Source organism: Corvus moneduloides, chromosome 6, assembly GCF_009650955.1.
Source record: "Corvus moneduloides isolate bCorMon1 chromosome 6, bCorMon1.pri, whole genome shotgun sequence".
NCBI lineage: Eukaryota > Metazoa > Chordata > Aves > Passeriformes > Corvidae > Corvus > Corvus moneduloides.
In genome coordinates this window covers 45557578-45578231 of record NC_045481.1, presented here as the reverse complement: position 1 = coordinate 45578231, position 20654 = coordinate 45557578, and the positions used below count along the sequence as shown (strand labels likewise).

The window sequence follows — 20654 nt, the reverse complement described above, 5'->3', positions numbered from 1 at the left end:
CTGAGTTTGAAGCAATTTTTTTAAAAACAAGTACTCATCCAGAGAAAGCTAATGGAGGGGAGAAACAGACCAAAACCCATGTCATAATGATGAGAAATTACCTTTCTTCTCTGGTCTGCACAGGCAGAAGTGGAACCACATCCAAATCTCACTTCCTTCACCTGAGTGAAAACAACTAACACAAAGCCTCCAGTTGCTGTCATTCTGAGAGGGAACTAGTGCAGATAGATCAAGCCTCACCCACACGCACAATGTTGCACACACAGTTCACGTTCACTTCTGAGTAGTTTGCAGGATAGCATCACACACACACCACTAGACAAAACAGAACTGTTTCCACTTCATAGGGGAGGCAGTACTAGAGGAAATATGTTTTAGAAAGAGATCAGGGCAGGAGAGTAGATACCTTTGCCAGGCACCACAGATCCACAAAGACAAAAACTGGAATTAGCAGTCATCATTTCTACTTCCAGTCTGAAGAAACAGCTGCCACTCCAGCAGCCCTTCAGCTTTATCACACACCAGCCACTACCCTCAGCTGGCTCACCAAATCCAAAACAAAGCCCACACACAGCTTTTGGTGGCTGTCAGCCCAAGCCCTGCTGAATGCTTTCCTGTGTGCTTCCAGGTGACAATTGTTCCATATTCAGAGATGAGACCAGAGACATGGCTGGCTCTGTCACACAGCGGCCTGTCTTTCTCCCTGTCCTTTCCACTGTACACTTCTGTGGCTGCTAAAACCCTAACACAGACGAGAGGAACAGCCCTGACACCCTCCACTGGCTCTCAGCCTGCATCATGCCCAGCTCTCAAGTTCACAAGGCTGGCCAGCTGCTCCAATCCATGCCAAGCCCCTCCCTGTACACCCGTGAGCAGGATTCCTGCTGAGCCTGATTTGCCCTCCCATCTCACACAGGCAGGTCAAGTGTCACCTTACACCCCAAACTCTTCCCCACTGGCCCTGGCATGAGCAGGGCAGACTCCAGCAAGGAAGTGAGAATCAAAAGCTGCTTCCAAAGCAGTCCTCTGGCAAGCGGTGTTAGCACTTTGATCTAGAAGGATTCCCCTTTCGTTGAAGCAGCTTCAGGCAGATCACAAGGTAAGCTGCATACCTTGGGAACCATGGCAAGAAAATCTAGAAACTGATGCTACCTTTCTTCCAGAGACATCAGCAGTGGCCCCCCAGCCACAACATGACTGGGATTCTGAAAACAACTATGCGAGCAGGACAAGAACTACTCACAGAGGGTTGCACAGACCCCTGCAGGGGAAAAGCCTCTGCTCAACCCTTCCTGCAGGGCTGAGCACACAAACAAGAACAGCAAGACAGATGTTCAGATAAACATCTGACAGATGAGCTCTTCTGCATGCAGAAATATGGCTAGTAGTTAAATACCTCCCTTAAAGCATTTTAAAGCAAAGTTAAATGCTTCTCTTAGAGATTATTTTACCAATCCCGCTATGTAAGAACACTAGGATAGATAAATCAATATAACTCTCTGTGCTGACATCCCACTCTGAAACAGGACTCCAAGTTTTTCCACGCATGGCATAACTACGGCAGCCTGAATCCACACTCTGTCTCCATAATACACTGGAATGCTTTTTTTTTGCCAGGCCCAGCACTGAATCAGCAGCATTCAATGCAGCCAGCAAGACTGGCCCTTGTAATTAACAGATGTGAAGGGATTCTTGATTCACCCTCAGATGCCACCTCCTCTACTTCAGGATGCTAAACTAGATAATCCACAGGAGTGGCAGCTCAGAGACTGCCAGAACCTCCAATGCTACAATGATATTCAATTCTTTAAATCCTAAGCCTGAAAAAGGCCTCCAAAACCAATATCCATCCAAACAAACTTCAGTGTATGAAGGGGAGGAGAATGGTTCATTCTCAGAAGAAATCCTCCAGGAACAGCACAGCTGAAAGCCTGGGAAACAGTGGCAGAAGACACTTCATGAAGCTTACAGATTCCAAATGTCTTGTCAGGCAGAAGTCATCATTGGGGATTTGGCCTTTATCTGTACCAGAAAGCACAAGCAGTTCAGTTCTGGGTGAGTGCCAGAGGGCAGCACAAAGCCCTGGGTTCTAATAAAGCTACCACACCTGATGTAACACACTGTACTGCAGATTAGTACAACCCCATGGACAGGATCAGGCCTGCCACAAGCAGCTGTTGTATCACTAGTGCCAAACTCTCTCCTCCCTCCCTCTGGCCCTTGTAGCTACAACAATCTCCAGCATCTTTTCTACACTTCCAGGCTCACTAATTGCCTCTCTCCTATGTACTCCTTGGAAGAGATTTTCTACTGCCCCAGACATTATCACTTCAAGGACACATTCTGCCTTTTCTCAAGGACATGGGACTTATTTACGGCCTTCCACATGGAATCATTTCCTCTACCCCTCCTTTTCACTACCTCTTACTCTACTTGCCTGACAAGGCACACAGTCCAAGGCAAATATATATGCATAGGCACTGCTGACTCTTTCACATAACTAAAGACACATCACCTCAAGTCCCAAGAACACTTAGCAGAAAGGAAGAGTACGAGCATTAGAGCTGGGCAACAGAAGTGTAGAAGTGTAGAAGTGTAGAGGATTCAATGGAAAACTGGTGGCCACTTTGGAATCCAGCCACAAGTAGGGTTTGTACTGCAAAGAGCAAAGTGAACAGGAGTCACCCACTCACACTGCTCCTTGGAGTAAGATTTCTGAGGTTTTGCAAAGGTCCTGTAATTAGAAGGCCTGCCCATTCCCATCTCCAGAGAGAAGGAATGCTGACTAATTACCATTTCCAGCCCTTGCACGGTCCTCTTCAAGTACAGTAGAAAGCAAGCGCAAGAGGTGGAAATCTTCTCCAGCCAAATCCGGGAGCATTTCATCTGTGCTTCATGGAGGGCACGCAGAGAAACACTGAGAAACCCAGAGTGAGCAGGGGCCCAACATCTGAGTACAATCCCAAGCTCACTTCACTGGAAAGTGACACAGCCCCCGACAGACAGGAAACAAGCACCAGCAGCCACTGGACATGCAGGCAGAGCTGCTGTAACCACTGCAGCAGCAGGAGTTTGGAACTGAACGACACAGCAAGAAATTTGAGCAAGGCCTTTTGATTTATCAGGACTAAACTTCCAAACACAATCAGAAAGTGGACATAGGACCCTGAAGAACATAGGACAGCTTCTCCTATTTTATATGGAGGACTTGCAGTTACCTTGAGGAGTTTGGGGAGCTAAGAGGCAGAAAGAAGTGGAACAGCTCAGACATGCTGCAAGGTCAAGAGACTTGCTGAACCTATGGGTCAGAGGAACGACCATGCAAAGACCTCTTGTGATGTTGCCAGTGCCACTGTGCAGCTGCTGCCACGGCTGACAGCAAGGCTGGCACCAAGCTGCCCCAAGCTGCCCAGCACACCTGCTGTCTATGTGGGGTGCCAAAAGAATAAACACGTGCCTTGCTAGGACTGTTTTTTCCTAGAAGTGGCTCCTTGGCCTCCTTTGCACTCATCAACAAGATGCCTGCAAGACCACCTTTCCTTACAGGTGCTTCTTTATTAGAGCCAGGCAGACAGCAGGAACAAGTGCCTTCCCTACCAACAAAAGGTATTGCAGGATGCTCTGGCTGCCAGCTTACTCCTCTGGACACCTGATCCCACAGCCCTGTGACTGCTGAGGGCACTGATCCAGGCTCAGCAGCTTCTCCATCAAGCCAGTGAACATTTCCGACTACGTCAGCACAGAACATCTCCCCCCCACTTCTATTTTCCACCACAGAAAAAAGCTTTACCACTTCCAAGGAGCACCAGAAGGTTCCCTATGAACTACATCCATGTATGTACATAAGAGTGTCTCCTTCCTGGGCTGGAGCTACTGAGCTCAACAACTTTTCTCCCCAGGGTGGGCCTCTGCAGGAGGTACAAGTGCCCATCTCCTGTGCAAGGAGGAACCTGACTACTGAGGCACCACAGATACTACAAAATTTTCCTTTGTGTCCCTGTGGAGATCCACAGTTCTCTTCATGCAGCCACAGAAGACAGCATCACATATACTTCCTCTAGGATAAGCATCCTGATTCATGCTTTGGCCAGCATAAACTGGCATTGCTCTGAGGATCCCATAGATTCTAAGCTGGTTTATTTCCCTCTCTCAGTCTGGGATTCGGTGTTAAGATTACACACACACACAGAGAAAATAAATCTCCATGACCCATTCTTAAGCCTTTGCATGCACATAATCAAACTGCAGAAGCACAACATTTAAGATACTCATATTGCTAATTATCTCAGTTTCAAAAGGTTTGGTTGGTTGGGCTTTTTTTTTTCCTCCTGCTACCCAATGGATAAAGTCTCTACAGTTCAGCAGCACATTTCCTAGTGGTCACATGGTGACAGCTGACAAGCAAACCTGAATGTCAAACAACTTATTTCATCTCAGGTCAAGCCTGAGACAGAGTCCTGGTTAAGACAGTAGTTTAAAATAATTAAATAAATAAATGCTATAAACAACCCAGGAAGAGCTCTCCAAAGAGCATCCCAAACAACACTACTCAACATAGCAGATACGTGGCCTCCTTTCTGTATTTTTAGTACTAAAAGCATCCCCTCAGCTTGCTTTCTCATTTTCTGTCAACCTTGTCATGCCTTAGGAGAACAGCTAACTTCCACAGATGGGGGTTTGATAGCCAGCTTTGCATTTGACAGCAGAACCCACCTCTTCCCCTCAAAATAGAAGCAATTGAACAGCTCCAATCCACCCTCAGGGCTGTCTAGGACAACATTCAGATGCCATGCAGACAATTGAGATGCTGTTGGTTAACTATGAGTCAGAGGGACCTCAGTACCAGCTCAAAGACAGCTTTTCATGGATTACAGCTTCACATCCTATCATTTATTCAGGCTGCTATGCTCCCAAAGCAGGCACAACAAACCCTGTACAGTTCACCAAAGTGAGACGACTCAAGACCTTACCAAAATTATATTCCCTACTCAGTATTAGAGATTATAGAATCCAACAGTAGCTGCATTTTAGCATTCCTTGTGTCTGAAAAAGGACAGTCTCGCCATGTCACATAAGCCAGTTTTTCTCATCCAGGCCAGTGACTTACAGATTTATACAGACAGGTGACCATCCTCAAAGCCCCACGCCTAGAATTTGTGAAAAGCTGCAGGATTTGAGGTATGCACAAGGAGGAGACTGCAAAGCCATCATAAAAACTTTTCACTTGCTTGGCATATAAAGGTGCATTTCCTGGCATGCTGGACTCCAACATCCCCCAAGAGACAGTATAGGCATGACACAGGCTATTTCCCAGAAAACCCTTGGGGCTAGAAGCTGTTCATGCCACAACGCTGCACTATGCACAATGAAGTAACTTGTAAACATATGAGACTGCCCAATGCACCTTGATAGCCCCACAGATTATTCTAGTGGGAAAATTGCAATGCTTTTTCCCATCAGCAAACAGAAGAACCTCAAAGCTGGAGAGAGAGCACTTCAGATGCAGGACGACATCACTGTTGTAACCTTGAACAATAAATCCAAGATCCCTACAACTTAATGGTAAAGTGCTTAACCAGAGCTAGGCAAGGTCGTATCAGACCGTAAATACTTCCTGATCTCTTATATAAATATAAGGTGCCCTGCCTAAGTAATATACATGTCCAGTGTTGTTTTCTTTGGTATTCTCAAACATGCCTGTGAAGCTCACAGTGCAGATCACTTAGTTATGGCTTTCAGTTCAGTGTGAGCCCACAGCAAAGCCTTCCTGTCCTACACAAATGATGATAGTTGTGGTCTTAACTCATGGAGAAGGCAGAATGAGTTCACAGGCAAGCTGAACAGATGCAAAGGCCAGAGGGAAAAAGCTGGAAAAGAAACCACTAAGTAGGATCTTATTCTCTGAAGTCAAGGAAGATTTCTGCTCTCTCTGATCAAGGTCTCAAAAGATTGGAATCAAGGAAGAGGTTTTTTTCACTCCTCCCCAGCAAGTATTTGTCTCTGCACAGTAGAGTCTTCTTGAGTTCACAGGCATGAGGACACTATCTACATACAGTCAAATAAGCAAAGCTTCTGCAAAATTCCCCTCTGCCTGTCATTCATCAAGAGACACTATTTAGCATTTCAATTTCATGGACAGGGCAACAGACAGTGCAGAGTAGCAGTTGCCATAAGATCCAAAGCCCATGGGCTACACCCCCTGCTCTCAGCAAACACAGGTACTCGGGACCCTACAAGAGCCTTGTTTTGGGGTGACTTTACGATGTGTATCCCCTATCGCCGCTCTATGCCCAGACACGATTCCTGTGCCTTTCTTTGTCTTTAAAACTGGGTGTGAGAAAAAGAAAAAAAGCCAGATGAACTTTTCAGAGCAGTCTGTGCTCCAAAGTCACTATCTTCTCTGCATGCTTCTGCAGCAGCAAGAGTGGAGGCAAGCACCTTCCTGCTTTTCAGCCAGCTCTCAGCTCCTTTTCTCAGGAGAGAGATGGAGAATTAAACTCCTTTGCTTTTCAGCTAGTCTGCAAGATGAGCCAAGAAAGTTTTTTTTTCCCCCTGAGACTTCGGGTTCTTCTTCTCTTCTGGAACTGTTCAGAACTTTCCATTGAGGCCCGGAGGGGGCCCAGGCCGACCTAGCTGCAAAGAGGAGAGAGATTTTAGAGTCCAAAGAAAGGACTCTAAAATCTTACCAGGCTCTCTCCACAGCGAGAGGTCTTATCATCTAGCATTATTCTTTTCCCCATGTGCATGGTGTCTTTTAAATAAATAGGTGTTTTTCCTTTCACTTTCCTCCTAGAAAAATTTTTCTTGAACCTGATGGGGGGAGGGATGGCTGTAAGCTGCCTTCTATCAGAGGATGTTCAAATTTGGACATTCCTCTGAATTTGTCTCAAACCAGGACACGTCTGTACGAGAAAGAACTGCTCTCCTAGTTGAGGCTCAGCTGTACCTCCTACCCTGTCCCCTTTTGCCCCCATGATTTCATTCTAACCTCTGGACCTCTGCCTGGAAGGTGCACTGTCTGAAGGGTTTATGACATGGACAAAGTACGGCAATACCATGGCCCAGCCATGCACCCCATGTGCTTTTACTTTCAGAAGTCAGCTCCGTTGGCTTAGAGCTGCCAAGACACATGTCAGTCACACAGGTGAGTCAGAAGAAAGCTATTCCAGAGAAGTCAAACAGAAGACAGAACTGGAACACCCAAGACCCAAGCCTTGAATAGCTTTAAAGAGCATGGTTTGTCCTCCATCAGGAGGTAGGCAAATGTTTCCTAGAAGGTGGTCCCTAACTCAGTCCTCTTAATAATGCCTCCCACTCTACCTCAGAGGGGGTGGGAAAACTTATTCTGATTCACAGAAAGCCCTCTACTAGGCTAGATGTCTCCATTAGGGCAGTGCCTGACACATCATGGATGGTCTAGACATATAAATAGCAAGAACAAAGCAGACATGATAACAAGATTGCTCAGCACTCAGAACGGCATCTGAGCAAGGCAAAGGACTTGGGCACTACCATCAGCCTGTCTCACACTTGTGCCAGCCTTCGAGTGGCACAGGGATCACCCAGTTAGGGAACTAACTGGGGAGTCACCTCTTCAACAGAAGCAACAGCAATTAAAGAACTAAATCCCTGGCAGCTACCTGCAAGTGGATCCCTACACAAGAAGGGATTAGGGATTATTATTCCTTGTCTACAGTAAAAGTTGGCACCAGGGCATCACTGTAGCCTTTGAGATCTCAGATTGGGGTCTGAACAGCTGTTAAGAGCTTCCCATCGAGCTCCAGAAGTTACAGTAGCACTTCACTGGGCTTTTCTGTAGACAAAATGCTCAGGAAGGGAAGCTTCAAACCTAGCTACACAGAAAATGCTAACTTTTGCTGCACGAAGGCTACATCTCAAAACTACCTGTCTCCAAAAAAAAAAAAAAAAAAAGAAAAGAAAAAAAAAAGTGCTGTGGAAAAACACCCATGATCAAAGTGAGAGAACTTCAAGCAGTAAACAGCTCTGGCTGCCCTGGCTCTCGGAGAAGCTCATAATTCTCTGAAATTAAATATATATACCTGATCCTCTCACACCACATTCCCCTTTCAAGCTTAAGAAACTTTTCTGCATGTGTTATTCTCAACATAAAAGCTTCCAAGTACAGACTCTAACACGTGTTTGTTGACTTCCTCCCATATGCAAAACGACAAAAAAGCCAGGAGGCATCACAGCCCATCTCCTTCAGCTGTTGCCCAGGCATAGGGACACACTACACTATGTGCTTGCTTCAGAGATAACTTTTTAAGGTTATTCTATAACTCGAAAACAGAGATAAAATCTAACTGGAGATCTAGCTCTTGCAGAGGGCCAGAGAATTCCTCAGTGCCCAAGACCCCAAGAAATAACCCTTTTCCAGAAATAAATATGGAGATTGAAGGATGCGCTACTCAGAGATGCTGCCCAACTCCCATCCGCACACGCAAACTCGATGTCTCCATCTCCAGCCGCTTCACCTCCCGTTCGCGGCCACCAAGGGCCAGTGCCCACACGGCGAGAGGCTCCTCTCCTCACCCAGAGCCCCACCAAACCTACTCCAAGCAAGGTAAACCCACAAACCGAGCCCAGCAAGTCCACATTATATATGTCTGTGTGGGCGGGTGTCAGAACCAGGAGCCCTGTGCTGACTTCCTACCGTCAGGGGCCTCCTTGACCTCAGCCACCCGTCAGGGACCGGGGCGAGGGGAAAGGCCTTAAAAACAAAGAGCCGCTCGCATTTCGGGAGGAGGAGGGCGCAGCGCTATTTACACACATATACGTATATACACCCACACGCCCTCGCTGTTGCTCTAATTAACAAATTAGCAGTAACGAAGGAGCGCCGGGCTCGGCCCGCGCTTACCGAGGCAGGCGCCGCTGACGAGGGCGGTGGCGGTGAGCGCCCCAGCCGAGGCGCCGTACACCTTCTTGGCGTTGGCGACCAGGAACGGGGCATGTTCCTGCAGGCAGCTGGCCACGCCGATGTGGTAGACCCCCAGGAAGCCGCAGCCGGCGAAGGAGATATTCCAGCTGGAGCCCAGCGGGAACATGGCCTCCGCGCCCCGCTGGAGACGGGGGGTGCACGGGGAAAGCAGCAGCAGCCGCGGCGGAGAGGTGAAGCCGCGGGTCTCGTCTCACACCGCCTCGGGACGGGCGGGACAGCCGGGAAGTGTTGCTGCCGAAGATGGAACCGGAGAACACAGCAACGTTTGCCGCTGGGACAGCTGTGCCGGCTGCCAAGCTTATATGCGGCGGCCCGGCCCTCGGGCCCGCCCCCGGCATGGCCGCCGCCCCTCGGCAGCCCCGGCGCGGGCGGGATCGCCCGGCCCCTCCTGGCAACCCTTCCTCCGGTGAACCCTTCTCCTGGCCCGGGGCCATGGCGGGCGCTCGCCGTCTGCCGAGCCGGGGCAGCCGTGCCAGCGCCGCCCTGAAGTGGCAGGGGCCGAGCCAGCTTCTCGGAGGATAGGGTTGCGGCTGCTCGCAGCACCCCAAACCTCGCCCTGTCCCGGGGCAGCAGGCTGTCCTTCCCTCACGGAACATCCTGATTCTTGGCATCTGCTCCAAGTCCTAGGGGTTTCCTTTGTTTTTCAGGGAATGGGCACGAAACGTGAGAGAAAAGGAAAAGCTTTCCCCTTTCACAAGAAGCTGAGGAGTCAGAAGGAGGCAAGTCTTGTCACAGTAATAGGGCAAGAACTGGGAAAAGGGCAATCCCCCTGTCCCCCCCTCAACAGCTTTCTCTGCCTCTAAACTCACAGAATCACTGGAAGGGACCCACAAGGATCATCGAGTCCAGGTCTTGGACCTGCACAGCATCATCCCCAAGAGTCACACCATTTGCCCAAGAGTATTGTCTGAATGCTTCTTGAACCCTATTAAGGCTTGTGTTGTGACCACTTCCCTGGGGAACCTGTTCCAGTGCCCAACCACCCTCTGGGTGAAGAACCTTTTTCTAATATCCAACCTAAACCTGCCTTGACACAATTTTGGGCCATTCCTTCGGGTCCTGTCACTGGGCACCGCAGAGAAGAGATCAATGTCTGCCCCTCCTCTTCCCCTCACAAGGAAGTCGTAGACTGTTGTATACTAATCACCAAAACACACAGTTGCTTACTTTTGCTAACCTGTTCTCAACATTTTTTTCTCCACATGCCTCTAAGCTCACCAAAATGCTTAGATTTAGTCAGGGCAGCTGTGATTCTCAGTAGTACTTCTGCACAAGCTCGCCACAGAGCAGCGCTGGGTAAGAAGCCAGTGCTAGCAGATCATCAAAATAGATTTCAGAAGCTATAAAGATCCCTTTGCCATAAACAATACAGACTACAGTCATCCAAGTCATTAAGGTAAGTATGAAAGTTTACAGAGATATCAAAAAGATCAGCATAGCAAGAGAAAGAGCTGCTCTACTCAAAGCTAGGAAGCAAGATCAGCAGGAGGGAGGTTTGGGGGATACAAAACAAAAAGTATAAATAGCTTTTTAGTGGAAGCAACATAGGGCAAAAAGCACTTTCTACCAAAGTTTAAAAAAAACCCTACTTAATTAATCTTGGCATAAAGCTACTGGGATTAGTTTTCTTATAACTGGTCAGAAGTTTCTCACTTGGGATAGTGTTATACCTATCCTTAACAGCTCCTAGACTAAGCAAAGCAAGGCCTTCCTCCCCACAGGAATTTCACCAATTATGCTAGTAGCCCCTCTTCCTGTTCCTTCCACTCCAAACATCCTTTCCAATGATATGAGGGAGGCTTATACCCTCCCCACAGATGGGTCATCCAGGTTGCAAGAACAGCTGTTTAATGCCTCAGTCTGCTGCCTCACAGTCAGGTGACTGAAGCAACTAAATTCAGCAGGTAACCCTTGCATAAATCCAATATTTGAGTTCAAGTTAGACATCATACTCCAGCCTCTACAGACAGAGCACTTTTTCATTAAGTGTTCATGCTTTGCTTTCATCAGGCAGGCAGGCAGGCAGGCAGGAGTACAGCTTTATCTTTCTTTCAGGTCCTGACCCCGAGCCTACCACCTCACCTAGCTGCCACGAACTACCCTTTATATGTATTCACTGATCCTGGAGCACATAAAGAATTAACCCTGCTTATCTTAAGTCCTCTCTTTATACCCACCCTTCTCTCCCTTCCTCTCATACCTCTAGCTGCTTTTGTAATTTCTTTCCTCCCTTGTGTTTGATGTGGTTACTTAACCCTTGTCAGCCCTCATCTCCTCCAGCTGGAGAGGTGAGGCCTGGCACACCTGAGCCTTCTCCTACAGACCCTTAACACCACAGTGATCATAGAGCTTCCACCCCGTGCTTCTGATGCCACAGAAAGGTATTTTCATGTAGCCAAACCCAAAGGAAACACCATGTCTCACCTTTTCCAGAACTGGGATTGTTCTGCAGAAGAACTGGTCACTGGGCTGTGGCTTTAGCGGAAGTCTGTTGCAAAACTGACCACTGAACCTTGTCTGCAGATACCTCCCAAACACTTGCAACCACAAGATATCTTCATTCTTGAGCCAACGCTGCTCCCTCTTTTTCCAGCATTTCACAAGCCTTAATGTTCCTAGCGTGTCTGGAAAACAGAAACAACAATGCTGTGACAATGCTGGAGTTAGTTTCACTTGATTTCCCAACAGCAATCTCATCCTGAGTTGTTTACATCACTCTGCCTTGGCCCTCAAGGTTATTTATTTGAGGAGGTTAATGCTGCCCTGTTGAAACAGGTTGATGAAACGAACAATGTGAACACTAATCTGTGGAGTGCTGCCTGGGTACTGGCACGAGCAGGCTGACAAACAACTGTGCTTTCTTCAAAAATGAACTAACCCCCAAAACTAATCTCTTTTCCCCCCAGTAAGAAAGTGCTATAGTTCTGCTATTGCTCACAATGCAGCAGGAAGCCAGATCAGCAAGATTTACAAGGCAGCTTTTCCTGTGTGTCTAACTCCAGCTGGAGCTCTTCAAATCCACTCGTGCCCTTACACGTTGAGATGCCACTGAGACAGCTTTGCATGCAATCTCTCATTGTCATGTTTATTTTCACGACATGAAGAGTGAGCTGTTAGTACCTGCAAGATAATAACATACAGTCTCTGCTTTTTCAGGCAAGGCCTTGTTTTTTGGCAGCCATTGGGAATTCAAGGGACGACGAAAGGCAGCCTTTTACAATGTTGATTCCAGGATGTTACTTTAGTATTGTTGTCCATAGTCAGCAAGAAAGGCACATCAGTTATGAAGCTCAACCCAAATGCTCTTAACATCACTGGAAAGCCAGAGTTAAATGTCTTTTTCTTACCTGAGATGTTTGTGTATGTCAGATCATTCCATGGCAGACTCTTGGAACTCGCTTCACAGGAGCATTTCCTGAGACACAGGAGCAGTCCTGCTCTCTTGGAACTGAATTCTTCTTCTAGGAAAGGTATTACAGACATCTCTGCCCCTACGTAAATCAAACCTACCAAGTTCAGCAGGCCTGCCTGCATGTAGCAGCTTGCAAAATTGGGCCTTGGTAGTATGAGTGAAACCAGTTAATTTGAGGGTGGCCCCAGGGAGCCATTCCTTATTGCTTTACAGTAGCATCCAGGACATTGTCCCTGCTTTCCAAGTAGTGAGCATGTCATGTCCCTCTCCCCGCCCCACAGTGTTTGTAATGAATGATTTTCAGTGAGAGCTGATTTGATGGCACAGCATTTGTGTCCCAGTGAGGAAAGCCCACACATTTCAATGTCAAGCCTATGACTAAATCACTCTCTCCTGTTGTCAATTTGGTAATGATCAGTTACCAGAGTAGGATCGGTCTAGGCACAAGACTATCCCTTCCTTTCTCTTCAATGCCCTTGAGCCTATCTTTTATGAAGAATTTAGGAAAAATCTTCTCTAGCTAAAATTGATTCGGTAAGGGGACGGACTAGGCCACAAGTCCAAGTATTTGCAGGCACTGGTCTTCTCTGGGAGCATCATGGAGTACAATGCATCCACCCCACCAGTACCCGTGCCTTTGGAAATCATTCATAAGACTGAAAGAGCATCACTGAGACTTGAAAATTCAAAACAGTGACTCCAGAGCAGAAGCAGAGATCCCGTCTCCCTCACAGCTGAAGCTCATGGAAATCAGAAGAACAGAGTGGTGAACTCCATGCAGAGCACCAAGGAAGTGTGCAACAGACTTCCAGGCACATTATTACTCACGTACAAAAGCCATCAGGTGGCAAGTTTCATAAATAGGTAAGGCAGGGGGAAGTAAGCTTAATAGGTTTTGATTTTGTATTCAGAAGAAATGTTCACTATGCAGAGGTTTTAGCAAATTCTGCAAAATGCCTGTGAAATCTTGGAGCAGAGCTATGCCCTGGCCTTCTCAAAGAACATCTAGGAGGTGGTTATGCTACATTGACTCCTTGTGGCACTGTAATGAGAGCTCTATTTTCAGTGCGTTCTCTGAGACCTGCCCCCAGAAGTTTCTTCTCTGAACAGTTTACCAAATGAGCTGTCCTCCTTTTTCTCAGAGCAGGTTGACTGACAGTTTTCATGAAAATGATGCACTCCCACAAAGGAATTTAAAGGTTGTAAGAGGACACTGAGCACAGGATCAGGTCCATAATTCAAGGTTAACAGGTCCTCTGAAGAAGACAGAGAAAAACAGGGTGAAAAAAGTAGTTAGTCTAGATGTAGTTGTACTCCTCCCCTCATCACAGTAGCCAGCAGCTGGCAACACAGGTTTCAGTCTCATCCCACAGGCCTGGGCACAGCAAACTTATCAAATACCTCAGTGCCATTCAAACAAATTCCTTTGTGCATGGAAAAACCCTACTGAGTGGTGTGCCAGGGCAGTCCCTTTCTGTGCAAACACTGATGGTGCTCTTGAAGCAGCAAAGCAAGGCACTACTGGGGAGGGTCAGAGGCACCTCTCAGTAAAACCACATCCAAGAACCACTCTTTTTCAGTGACCTGAAATGGAGAAATCACTAAGAAAAGCAACCCAGGCACCCCGCCAGGGTTGAACCACTGCCATTACCAGTCTGACACAGAACTACAGTGAACACGAGCGGTTTGCATTACTACCAGCTCACCAGGCTGGCACTTAAGAGACAAAGTAGATGAAAGGTATCGGCACTATTACCACCGTAACTTTTTCTTGCAGCAGGGGCCGAAGGACAGCAAGGGTTAGTTGCTTAAATCATGGCCATTTTGAGGCTCTAACATCCAACTGCTCTCTTGCTTGGCTGTGAAGTGCTGGGTGTTTTCTCTCAGTACACCACAGAGATAAAAGTTTTACCTACTTGGATTTCACCCATCTCTCCTCTCAGAAGTACTTGCCATGCTTAGTCCAATGACTCATAATGAACACAGCTATCAGCTATTGCTTTTTTTCCTCCAAAAACTACCTTAGAAAAGGTCTACAGTATACACTACTCCTCCAGGGGTATCTTTTTGACACCATCAGTGTACACTTAGCACATCAAGATCACCACACAATCAGTTTATTCTACTTATAGATGAACACTTCCACAAGAAGCCAGGGTAAGTTGCCTGCCAAAACCATCTTCTAGCAGTAAACACTTTATAAATAAAGCAAAATTCACTGTTCTCTCCAGCTGATCCATTCCTGTCATGGTAGAGATGTTTCAGTTCTCTAAAAACACCATTCTTACGTTTCTCTTTGTTCAGATCAAGGTACAATTTATGTTCTGATAGTCCAGGACAGCCATTCAGCATGAAGGGCACCTCTGCATTGATCTATGTCCCATGACAGCAGGATGCAGTTTGGGGATTTTTTTTGTTACATACTGTTAAGCATATGGATGCAACAGGAAATTCAAGTATAGTCAAACATTTTATTGGTGTTGTCCCTAGATCTTGGAAATCTGACAATGATTAAATTGGTGCTTTTAAATATTTTAAAAACAAATTCCTATTAATTACCTCTGAAATTGTTTCTGGACTAATTCAGGCCTGCTGTTCATTCAGTTTCACATTCTGGAATTGAACAAACAGATCCTGGAAAACAAAGTCCTTTTATTGCTGGTGGGCTGCTCCACTGAGTAACAGAGCGAAACAGTATGGAGAAGGTTAACATTGGGGAGATTCAGTTTCCACATACTGTTTAAGAAACAGCAGTGTCAGTACAAGCATCCAGGTTCACATGAGCTTTGCCATTTCCTCAGTACTCTCAGAGTTGAGCCCTACAGTCTGTCAGAAAATTCATACACCTATTGCAGGCAGAGATAAAAATCAAAGCTGTGTCAGAGCTATTCTAAGAACAGCTTCCTGAATCCAAGAGCACTTGTATGGTAATAATAATAATAAACTCAAAAACATTTAAAACAAAGAATTTTAATAACTTCTCTATAACAAATAATTAATCAAAGAGGCCAAATCCCATGTCATCATCAGATTCTTCAGATTCCTCCTTCTTCTCTTCTTTCTTCTCCTCAGCTGAAGGAAAAAAAGACCAAGTGAATGGTCAGTATTAACACTGCACCACAGATTTTCAAGATACAAGTTTTGGTGTTCTCAGCTCCCCTGCTACTGGTATTGGAGCCTCCACGGTTCATCTCATTCCCTTTCAGCAACCAAATACAAACACTGAAGAGATATAGACACTAATATTGCAGGGATGTGGTTAACACCATCAAGTCTCTTTGATTCTTTGATTTGGACTAAGCCAGACCAATCCTAAGGCAAATGCTTCTGACTATCCACAGGAAAAGTTACTGTTCAGCTTACATTTCCATCACATGCTGAACTGCCGAAGTGGAGAAGCCTTGAAATGTGGACTCAGTTAAGCTGTTACCAGAGACAAAAGGAGTTGCCCTGTAGCCACGCCTCTCTGCTCATACTCACCGGCAGCAGGGGCAGCAGCTGCAGCAGGAGCAGCAGAGCCCCCTCCAGCAGAGACTGCCACCGCTCCCCCAGCCGGCATGCTGGCAAGCTTTCCATTACCTGAGTGGGACACAAGAGAAAGTATTTTTTTATATGCTCATCCCAAGCACAGAAGTTAGGAGAAATGGAAGAGTGCAGAAAAAACAGATCCTGTCTCATGGACTGAACCTGTCACCATCTGCTCAAAGGAACAAGAAGCTGCATCCATGACAAATATAAACAGTTCTGTGAAAAATACTCAGGAGTTTTAAGATTTACAAAGGTTTATCCCAAGAACACTGGCAGCATATTATTACTAAGTTTTCTTCTGTACACAAAGTCCCTGTCTTTTTTCCAAAAGCTGTCATAAAAATAGCAGCAAACACATCCAATTTCGCACACCCAGATTGTTCTCTGAATGCAGCACAGTAGCCCAGAAGGTGCTGATGTACCTCAAAAGTAACTCATTGGCAGCACTGGCTTCCCCTGCTCCTATTTTTTTTTTCCCTTTAAGGGTAGAGAGAACTCTGAGGGCATAGATCACACTTACAGGACAGAAAGGGAAAGATTGATTTATTTATGGCAAAGAGTACAGTATTTTAAACAAATTCCTCAGCACCCTAGGAACCGTATTGCATCTCCTTTGAGACTTCTGATTTCTGCTCGTATTTGGAAAGCCAGCTGGTTCTCTGGCCTCTGTCTTTCACATACCAAGGCTCCCTTGGCATTCAAAGGTCACGTACGCACTATGTTTGTCTGTATTCCAGTTTCTGGGAATCAGTTTCTAAATAATTCCCTGTTACTTCAAGCTCTAATAAACTAGCAAAGTAAACAAACATGTTTCATATGCATGTCAGTATGTTCTAAGAAACAATTCATTTGAGGTATTACAGAAAGATACAGCATAAGTGTGTTGTAACCACATGCATAATAGCTCTCTTAGGTCTTTCAAACCACATGGATAGAAATGTCCAGTGCCTGCTCCTGACAGGAAGGCCAGGCAAAGTCCTGGCAACCTTTGAGCAAAAATAGCCTGCAAATTCCCTTGTGCCTACATACTTGCAAAAAAAAAACCTCATTAATCAGAAACCTTTGCACTACCTCACCTCTGCTTTACTTCAGCCCTATGATCCAGTCAATTCATGTGAAAAGTTCCAGCTTCAGTAAGAGCACAAATTTCTCTGGAAATCAGCCCTCAGGGAAAAGGAGATGCAGGACTCAGGGAGCTCTAGAAGAGGTGTGCACTGGAGGGGCTTGTGCTCATCGCAGAGGGCAGAGCTGCACCCCAATGCCAACTGTCTGTTCTTCATGCTTTAAATCACTGGTGCACGCAAGTGGGTGAAACACAAAACATCCCCTAGAGAATCCGAAGGACAGCTCAGTCTCTTATCAAGATGTCCAGAAAACTACATCGTGAGCAGACTACCAGTAAGCTCATACTTGTTTAAGTTCTCCAGTTTAATGTGGTCCACAAGCGAAACCCAGCAGGTACTGGCACTGACCTGCAGGGAATTAGAATGGACCTGATTTCACGCACTTCAGCTGTGATGCTGAACAGACAGTCAGGGACTTGGCAGCAATTCTACACTCTCAGGTCTAGGCTATCAAAGTAACAGAGGCAATTACCTGGGTCACTCAGAGACTCTACTTACCCTGAGCAATTACATCTTCAATGTTTTTTCCATTCAGCTCACTAATAACCTGCAAGTGAAATTTTAAATGTTAAGGGTTTCCAAACAGCATGAGAATAAGCTACATTTAAACAAGTACTGATGGATCATCATATACAGCACCTCCATCCTGCTGCTTATACAGCCCCAAAATTCCTCACTTCTCAGTGCCAGGAACAGAATATTGACATGACAACTTCAGCTAAGTCTTTTATACTTTAATTGTTTTCATGAAATCTGTTACTAAATTCATAACGAATCCAAGGACCTTGCAGAAAGGAGGATACAGAGATGTTGTGGGACCAATTAGGAAGCCCCACCAACAGTGTGTTAGTCACTGAGGGACTGTTAGGAAGCCCCACCAACAGTGTGTTAGTCACTGAGGGACTGTTACCATTTCTTGTTTAATGCCCTCTGGGAGGCTCTGAAGCACTGGGATCTCGACCCAAAACCAGAGGGTCCCATTCCTAGCCCTACCAAATGTTAACAGCCAAGCTGTTGGATCCTTGCCCTGGAACACAGAGTTCCAACTTTAATTTTACTACCATTGTTGTATAACCAGGGATGACAGGCAAAACACAAACCCAAAAATTGCTAAAGCAAGCAAGCACTGAACAATAATGCTCCAAAACCTACTGGTGAGTCCCAGCTACCAGGAGTCAGTGGCCAAAGCCAAAGGACTTTTTACAAGCTTACACAGAGCATGGGATGTGTGAAACTATGTGCCTGCATGACTGCTCCATCCTGGAGAAAGGTGCTTTTAAGAATTCACTACATTTACACTGGCTGAAGATACAGCCTATGCAAAAATTAACTATGACCAAAACAGATTCCAGAAAAGCTTTCCGAACATTGGAGGATGAGAGAAAGCAATTCATTTATGAAGTTATTAAACCTAAAGGAGCCAGAGATAGAAGACCTGGCACTTAAACAGGAGCACCATGAGTTCAAACCAACATCCCAAACCAGAGTAAGCATGCTATCAGCTCAGCCAATGCAGTCTGCTTGGGCCTATGGTAAAACATTGGGAAACTAGTTTCTTTTTACCTTTACCTCTCTGGAAACACTTCACATATGAATATGGGACAAACGATAAGATGATTTTATTGGTTCTTGCTTTTTTTTCCCCATGGCAAATTATTTTTAGGTCCACAATTCTGAAGATCTATTATATCACAAGAAATATTCTAATTAAGATACTCTCTTTAAAAGTCTGCCTATGGCATTAATTTCCAAAATATTCCTACACATTTTCCTCAAATACCTTTAATGCCCATGTTAGGATTTACCTATGTTTCCTGGTCAAGAAACAAATGCTCCTTTGCAGCACTCTAAGTAAGAATGTATTACTGAGTATCATGCCTTCTGAAGTGCTAGCTCTGAATTGATACTGACCAAAAATAAAAGTGAACCTTCAGTGCAGACACGATGTCAGAACATTTTCAGTGCATTCCTATATGCAGCCAAAATCTCAATGAAGATGATTAGACTGAACTACCAGAAGTCAGCAACAACTGACAGAGACATTTGCGGAGGACAGGCTTTGAAAAAAGCCAGACTTCTAACAAAAGTTGTAAAAATTAATGATTGGCTCAGCAGTGTTCGGAAATCACATAGGTAAGGATCAGTGAATGTCTGAACAAAGTAAGAGCAGCTCAATAGCGATGCAACAGGAACACTGAAGCCAAGGAAACAGCTCCAATGTCTGGTGCTGGCTGGGACACCTGGAATTAAGAGGCAACGCCACCTTGTTCATGCGTTCATCGTCCGTCTCGATGCCGACGCTGTCGAGGATCTTTTTCAGGTCCTTGGACGTGGGGGACTCGTTGCCCCCGAGCACTGCGAGCAGATAAGCTGCGACGTAACGCATCCTGCAAGATAGGAATAGTCTTCAGCATGACCAGATTACGTGCTCGAAGGGAGCTCATCCCTTCTCTCTCCGAGCCACAATCCTTTGACTCCACTTCTAAATGACAACCCGCGGCCCGCGAGGCCACGCTCCCCTGGCTGTGCCAGCACGGGGCCCGCACGCAGCAGCCCGGCACCCACTCCCGCCCTGCGCCGCCACCGCACACGTCTCCCGAAACAAAGCGGCAACGCGGCATTGCCGCCCTGGCCTTCGCCCAGCCCGTCCCGTCCCTCCGCCAGTGCCGGCCCAGACGCGGGCCGGGAGAGCACGTGGCCGCCATTCTCCCCTCCTACCCCCCCCGCCCCGAGTGATCTCGCCCAAGCCCCGCGGGCGGCGAACTGCCGCGGGTGCACCGGACGCCACCACTCCCGCGGAGGGGGGCGCACCGCGCGCTTACCTGGGCAGCGGCGGCGGCGCGGGACACGGGCCTGGGACGTGCGCTCGCGAGGGCACAGCGGCGGCGAAAGGAAGGGGCGGAGCCTCGGCAACGCCTTCTTCCCGCCACCCCTCAACAACGAGCGCTGCCATTGGGCCGGGCCGGCGGGCAGCGCGCAAGCCAATGGGGAGCCGCGGGTGTGGCCGCCGCCAGCGCGGCCGGTGGCGCATGCGCAGAGCGCAGGCTGCCCGTTCCGGGCGTGTCGTAGGGTGCCGTTGTCCATGTTAGGATGGGTGTGATTCCCCAAAATCATGGAATCACAGAGTGAATGAGATTGGAAAACACCTCTGAGACCATCGAGTCCAACCTATGGCCGAATACCACTCTGTCAACTAGCCCATGGCACTGAGTGCCACGTTCAGTCTTTCCTTAGACACCTCCAGGGACGGTGACTGCACCACCAGCCCAGGCAGCCTGTTCCAATGGCTGACCACTCTTTCTGTGAAGACATTATTCCTCATGTTCAACCTAAACCTCCCTTGGCACAGCTTAATACTCTCCTTCAACTGTGGCATCCTGCCCTGCCCTAGTAGGGTCAGCACAATCCCCTCCACTCGTCCCATGAGTTGGGTTCTGTCACCAGGTGCACATGAGGCAGATCCACACGCAGAGTCCTCATATTTGTTTATTTTGTATCAGCGCAGAGACGGGCAGTGGGTGACGAATCCACAAAGCCAGCGCCTGTCTCTGTGCGTTTCTTCATGGAAAGGGTGGTCAGGCATTGGAACAAGCTCCCCAGGGAGGTGGTGGAATCACTGTCCCTGGAG

General features: G+C 47.0%; 2 protein-coding genes and 1 non-coding gene across 3 annotated transcripts in view; all 3 read right to left on the bottom strand.

Moving 5' to 3' along the window:
- PNPLA2 (patatin like phospholipase domain containing 2) overlaps positions 1-9262 on the bottom strand; it is a 30504-nt gene extending 21242 nt beyond the window's left edge. The window contains exon 1 of the mRNA XM_032111582.1: positions 8882-9262. Coding sequence (XP_031967473.1) covers positions 8882-9068 — 187 coding nt within the window. The 5' untranslated portion in view covers positions 9069-9262. The remainder of the gene's footprint in view (positions 1-8881) is intronic.
- A 5563-nt stretch (positions 9263-14825) lies between these two features.
- Positions 14826-19957, bottom strand: RPLP2 (ribosomal protein lateral stalk subunit P2). The gene is made up of 5 exons (XM_032112800.1): positions 19849-19957; positions 19290-19413; positions 17525-17573; positions 15855-15953; positions 14826-15446 (listed from the first exon to the last, which is right to left on the bottom strand). The coding sequence occupies exons 2-5, from the start codon at positions 19410-19412 to the stop codon at positions 15370-15372; spliced, it is 348 nt and encodes a 115-aa protein (XP_031968691.1). The 5' UTR covers position 19413; positions 19849-19957; the 3' UTR covers positions 14826-15369.
- On the bottom strand, positions 17265-17397 carry LOC116446228. The gene has a single exon (XR_004241094.1). It is a non-coding gene; the product is annotated as a small nucleolar RNA SNORA52 (small nucleolar RNA).
- Positions 19958-20654: the final 697 nt, after the last annotated feature.

Coding starts and splice junctions, on each gene's coding strand:
- RPLP2 (XM_032112800.1), bottom strand. CDS start 19,412: ATGCGTTACGTCGCAGCTTATCTGCTCGCAGTGCTCGGGGGCAACGAG. Junction 15,954..17,524: donor TGAAGATGTAATTGCTCAGG/GTAAGTAGAGTC, acceptor TGTCCCACTCAG/GTAATGGAAAGCTTGCCAGC. Junction 15,447..15,854: donor AGCTGCTGCCCCTGCTGCCG/GTGAGTATGAGC, acceptor TTTTTCCTTCAG/CTGAGGAGAAGAAAGAAGAG.